Genomic DNA, 6145 nt, shown 5'->3' with positions numbered 1-6145 from the left:
TAAGGCAGCAATGTAAATTGCTTTAATGCAACACACAGCTTTTTCTAGTTGTCAGTGAGTAATTTTGGTGAAGATTCTTGTTCCATTTGAGAGAGTAGTTTAGTGCAAAATATTCCTCTTTGTCCTCTTTTTTTATAAATGGATTTGTACTAGTACTCTCCCTTTTATATAGTTGAACTTTACTCGTGAGCGCTCGTGGTTTTTTACCTCTCACATTGAGAGGTTTTTCCCACGTAAATCATGTGTTCTTTTTCTTGCCACTTTATTTGCTTCTCTTTAATTCTTAATTGTCTCAATCTTGTACTACCGCATTGCACGCTAATACCCTAACACTAGGTAATTTTTCAAGGAACTAAATTGAAACTTATGAGTATCCCTTATTTTATTAAAAGAGTATGAGTAACCCTTTCATCTTTTAGGGTAAACTTAAAAAAAAAAAAAAAAAACTTTCTCTCTTCTCTTTCTCATTTCAACCAAATAATATCCCCATCATTTGTTATCTTCTCTTTCTTCTCTATTTCTATCATAACAAAAATCAATTTGCAAAATCTATTATTTTTCTAATCTCACTTTCTCCCCTAAACCAAACAATACCTATATGATCTAGACTCCAAGCATACTAAGGCAACTGAAGAAGCTTTAGCTCTCCATGTTAGGTCACTTAAATTCAAGTGGCATCGAAAAGAAAGTACATTTTAGTTTATAAACTGTGACCATATACGCTAATCGTGGGGAAGCAAGTATAATTGAACAGTATGTAGTTCTAATTATGCATATGAATGATTATACAAAATCAAGGTTTTTATTCAGGAAAAAATCAATTTCTCAGCCTGAAAGAATTACAGCGAATATAACCGCTTTCTGGATATAGATATAACAAAACCACCACAAATCCAACCTTACAAATGTTAAAGGCTTTCTTCAATGTCTCTTCTAGCAGATCACCTTGGAACTGATAGACCCAGCTCTAAAACAAATAAAACAAGAGCTATGTCATGCAAAAACCATCAATGAAGCAAAGAGCCAAAGACTCGAGAGCAAACATATTAAACAAGACCACACAAGGAATAATTACAATGCTTAATGCGTAATCTGAAAACCATACGCTAAGTTCATGTGGCATTCATACAATTTGCTTCAGAATAACATACATGGCTAGACAGATGTTTAAGCACAAATTATGAGTCCGCTACTGGCTATGACTTTCTTAACTGTTCAGACAGTAAAGACAAAAAATCCCACCTTAAGAACAGGAAGAATGTCTCACGTCCCATCAATTCCATCTGGTGAAAGTAACAGCTATGTTATTGTACTACACTTATTTATTATAAATGGATCATTCAATACATTGTAAACTTTAAGGCAAATATTTGAACTCAAGAGTCGGGCTGGCTGTAGTAACTCGTAACAGTCCTAAATTATCTATTCAAGATTTAAATGTCATTTCATCATCCTATTTGTTAAGTTTAGGTAGAGTATACATATATTGAGTGGGGGGGTATCGAATTGACCTCTAGCAAAGTATAACATGGTCATCTTAAGAACAGTTTCAGGACTCCAAGCCCACACACCATGCCGGAATAATTATTTAGAACAAATATATGGAAGAAACACAGTGATTGATGAATACTAACAAAAAAATGCACGTGCCATTTTTCAATAACACATCACATTTACTGCATGAATGGAAGAAAAAAACAAATTTGGGATTTTGTTAGAGAAATCACCAAATTACTGACAATGAGCAATTGGATAACATTGATAAGTAGAATATTACCTAAAGCCTGTTCTTCGAAAACATTACAATAAGGGAAAGCAAAGAAAATGAGGATTGTCAATGAACCTAGACACATGCACATAGATTAACTAGGCTAATTTCATTTCTCTCACTGTTTCTCCCTCCCCTTTACACTTCCCAAACAAAAGAAAAGAGAACCCTTTATTCCAGAGAAAAAAAAAACATTTAGGCTTTCAAATATCACAGAATCCACAAAAAGATTTTTTTTTAAGGAAATCAGAAAAGGAAGCTCTGTTCTAATATTGCCAAAGAGATTATTAAATATTAAAATTTGAAAGAACGCTTAAGTTTTCATACTTGATAATGAAGCAGTATGCTTTAATTGGCTGGTTCCGCATATTCCCACTTAACTATGTGCCTGCAGGAACCAAATTTTACAGTTAGTTTTTAGTTGACATCAAAGATCCCTGCTAAAGCACTTTCAGTATTTCACTTTGTACCCATAACCTCATAGTTTTCTCCTCAAAAAATTCCAACCCATACATGCTACAGCCATGTCCTAAATCAACACCCTTATTCTATAAACTAGAGGAGGCTCTGTCAGAAACACATATAAATGTTTGTAATATTTTTTAGTTTGACATGACCCAATGAGATTATTATGCTATCAACCAACAAGACATCAATTGGTTTGACAATGTCTACATGGTGAAAGTTAAATTTGAAAACAATGCCAAACAAAGCGATATAGTCAAGTGAACGACTTATCAAGTTTATCCAAGAAATTTCCCAAATGCTAACTGCACTCAACTTTTCACCTAAATTCTCTGTAATCTCTTTATTGGTAAATTTTCTAGTCTACTGCATTCAAGAAACTAATCAGTAATATTTAATACACTAGTATTATCAACCCGTCCGGCAAACTTAACAAGATACTACAGGATCAATGTTCCGGTAAGCAACATACTGATACATTGGCTCCTTAATTAACCAAAGATATAGATTAAATCTTTTAACCTTGTATCATTTCCTTTTACAGTCGAAAAGCTCATTCAAATGCAGCAATAGTAACAGAATCCATAACTAGGAAACAAAAACTCAATCCAAGAAGCAAGGAAGCTAGCCACTCACAGTTTGTGAACAATTTTGAAAAACAAAGTATTAGAGGCCGGGAGAGGTGCAGCAGAGAGTACCCTGAGAAAGCGCACGGCAACTCCTCGAGGTTATGCTCAGCCGCGTCGTCATCCTAGCCACCGCAACCGCACTGTGCAGCGGCAACATCGACTGCACGCATCCCAGCGCCGGCGCAATCCTGCAACAGAATCGTAAACCTAATAATTCAAGTATGATTTGTGAATAGCAAGTGAAAGGAGCATCAAAGTGTAGAGACAAACCTCGTCGAGAAGGAGCGGCGGAGAGGAGTGGAGGCGGTGGCCGGTTGAGAGAAAGAAGGAGCGGCGCGAGTGTTGGATCTGATCGCCGATTTTATGGAGGAAATCGATGCTCTTCGTGACGCGAATCTGCTGCACGCTGAAGCCATTCACGATGAAAGGGTTTAGGGTTTTCCGATTTGGATCTCTGTGTGTTTCCGAAATGAAAAGTAAAGATAGAGTGGGTATTGGGCTTTCTGTTGAGTTGGGCTTGGGCCTGCTATTATTGGATCATGTAAAATAAATAAAACATTTTATAATTATTTTTTCTTTTCTAATTCCCATTCCCATTCAATTCAAAACCCTTTACTCTCACTATATTTTCAGGTTTTAGCTCAATTCGATTCTCGTCTTCTTCTTCGATTTTAGCAGCCATGGCGAGCACCAAGGTTCAGAGGGTTATGACCCAACCCATTGTAGGTTTCTTTCTCTAACAGTGTTACGCTTTCGATTTTTGATTTTACTACTTTTTGCTTTGAAGTTTGACCTAACCTCATTCGTTTCTTTGGTTTCAACAGAACTTGATTTTCAGGTTTCTTCAGAGCGTAAGTCTCTACACACACTCGTTTCAGTTGATAATTCCTTCTGTGCTTTCCCTAATTTTACTTATTCCTTTTTTAACTTGTTGTTTCTTTCTCTGTAATTTTCGCAGAAAGCGCGCATTCAGATTTGGCTCTTTGAGCAGAAGGATTTGAGGATCGAAGGCCGAATCATTGTGAGTTTCAATTTCAGTGATTGTTTGTTATGTGGGTATTTATCAAAATTGTGTTTTGATGACTTTAAAATGTTTTGCTGAATCATGAGCTTGTGTCTATGGGAAAATTGTTGTTGTTGTTGGAGAGTGTAGAGTGTAGTATAGACAGCACATCCTCATTACTGAATAGGTGGTTGAGATTTTGTTGTTTTTTTTTTTCTTAACAGGGTTTTGATGAATACATGAATTTGGTTCTGGATGATGCTGAAGAAGTTAACGTCAAGAAAAATAGCAGAAAGACACTAGGTATGATGCTGATGTTTCTCAAATTTTATTTATTTGCTGCTTTGTCATGAGTTTTCTGAAGGATGTTACTATTGTTTTGATTAGGGAGGATCCTTCTTAAAGGAGACAACATAACTTTGATGATGAACACGTAAGTAAATGTAAACTGTATTTTTCCTTTTCTTTTCTTTGGTTTTCTTGTCTTTAAAGTAAAATAATTTTCTCTTGTAAACTCCAGGGGGAAGTGATGATCAACACATTTGGACAGTGGGGATATCCAACAAGAAGGCTTATTTAGCTTCCCCTTTTCAGTTTAATCACTATTTCTGCTGTTAACATGTTGAATATGCTGTGGGAGATATATTATCATGTATGAACAGTGTTAAATTTTTATCCCATTAGATAAGTACTTAGTTGAGCTGCTTAAGATATTGGTTTGTTGATCCACTTAGCTATGCCTTCATTCTGCCTTTATGAGTATCCATCCGGCATGGAGGCTAATTGTATTATGATTGGCAAAGTATAACACCAATGTTACAAGCTTCCCCAATTTATTTACTTTTTTCTTCTATCATGCTATCATACTATTTAATCATTTTGAGTAGTATCTATTTGTTGTACTAAGGTTTTGCTAAAGGCGTTATGCATGTAGATACATACATTGATTTGAATTGGACTGTTTCCAAAGTACTGTGCAAATCATATAGGGTAACAGCTTCTTGATGTGTTGGGTTTTGTCAAAACTCAAAAGATTTTCCTTCATATTCAATCAGTTTTAAAAATCTATCTTACATTTATAGGATTAACATATAAGAAAACTTTTGTGATTATACTATGGAATATAGATATTCAATCAGCTTGCAAAGTTTTGGACCTTGGCTACTCACACTTTGCCTCTACATATTCTATTTGACATTTCGATTGATGCAAGCAAACGGAATGAAAAAAGCTTCTTGGTTTAGATTCATTCAATATCTTATCGGCTTAAAGGGTCAAATGACCCCTAAAATTGTAAAGGGAATCAGCTCCAATCCCTAAAAAAAATTTACATTAAATTGGGTCCCTAGAATTTTTTTTAATTCAATTAAGGACAAAGGGCTATTTGACCCCTTAAGTCTGTCTTATCCCCTCCCCCTTCTAATTGTAATGGGCCTAAGATGGAACTAACTCCTTTTTTCAAAACATTAAAGGGAATTATTGCATTACGCGTTTGTTGTTAACTTAAAACAAAGAATAATATTTCATTCACACTTCTCTTCCATACACACCAAGAGTGAATTAAGAAAACAAGAGAGGAATGAGTGATATAATAGATGATGAGATAGGAAATGCATAGAAGATAAGGAAGAAAAAACAAGATGGAATAGAAAAAGAAGCAGGAATGAACTATTACTCTTAGACAAAAAAGAGTGTGTTTTCATTGTTCACTTGAAATAATACCCGTGCAACGTTGATTTACAATATTCTTAAAATTATATATAGTTTTTATAGTTTTAATAAATATATAAATATTAAAATATTTTTAATTATAAAATATAATAAATTAAACAATGGAGGTGAGACATTTCATTGAAATAGAATTAGAGTTCACTAGAACTAAATAATTAATATTACTCAAATTTAATAATTGATATTTTTTTAAAAAGAAAACTTTATTGAAACGCAATAAAAATGGGAACAACCTTCTCATTTAGGTAATTACATTGGATCACAATATACACATATTTGTTGTTTCCTACTACACGTTTGCAAAAAAGTTTGCCACAATGTTTCTCCCACACAATACACGCACCACACTAACACACTGAATTATAGACATCAAATGATCTATATGATTAAACACATGTTCCCATTTTCATGACATCCTATCTCCCCTAGATACTCACTCAACCACTGAGGAGGAATCACTCTCAACCACCACATTTGAAAATTTAATATGCTGGCAAAATAATAAAGCATGTAACACTACTTGAACCTCTGTCTCAAAAGCACCCAGCA

The 6145-nt window shown here is 34.5% G+C and overlaps 2 protein-coding genes across 9 annotated transcripts; one reads left to right on the top strand and one right to left on the bottom strand.

Moving 5' to 3' along the window:
- Nucleotides 1-743: 743 nt before the first annotated feature.
- On the bottom strand, nucleotides 744-3326 carry LOC130711797 (protein NONRESPONDING TO OXYLIPINS 2, mitochondrial). Of its 8 annotated transcripts, none has more exons than XR_009010780.1 (5): nucleotides 3133-3326; nucleotides 2870-3050; nucleotides 2096-2156; nucleotides 1243-1283; nucleotides 744-967 (listed from the first exon to the last, which is right to left on the bottom strand). XR_009010780.1 is itself a non-coding variant. In XM_057561541.1 (4 exons), exons 1-3 carry the CDS (start codon nucleotides 3276-3278, stop codon nucleotides 1264-1266), a joined length of 285 nt encoding a protein of 94 aa, XP_057417524.1. In that variant the 5' UTR covers nucleotides 3279-3326; the 3' UTR covers nucleotides 744-967; nucleotides 1243-1263. The 8 variants fall into 8 exon arrangements, 3 of the variants coding, with proteins under 3 accessions (XP_057417524.1, XP_057417522.1, XP_057417523.1); XR_009010783.1 differs by having other exon boundaries at nucleotides 2932-3050; XR_009010779.1 differs by lacking the exon at nucleotides 1243-1283.
- A 107-nt stretch (nucleotides 3327-3433) lies between these two features.
- Nucleotides 3434-4721, top strand: LOC130711798 (uncharacterized). Its single transcript, XM_057561542.1, has 6 exons — nucleotides 3434-3584; nucleotides 3687-3713; nucleotides 3821-3883; nucleotides 4090-4168; nucleotides 4253-4298; nucleotides 4386-4721. The coding sequence occupies exons 1-6, from the start codon at nucleotides 3543-3545 to the stop codon at nucleotides 4393-4395; spliced, it is 267 nt and encodes an 88-aa protein (XP_057417525.1). The 5' UTR covers nucleotides 3434-3542; the 3' UTR covers nucleotides 4396-4721.
- Nucleotides 4722-6145: the final 1424 nt, after the last annotated feature.

The sequence above is a fragment of the Lotus japonicus genome, chromosome 4, assembly GCF_012489685.1.
Source record: "Lotus japonicus ecotype B-129 chromosome 4, LjGifu_v1.2".
Lineage (NCBI taxonomy): Eukaryota > Viridiplantae > Streptophyta > Magnoliopsida > Fabales > Fabaceae > Lotus > Lotus japonicus.
Note: the sequence above shows the minus strand (reverse complement) of the source record. Positions and strands in the feature narration are given on the sequence as shown.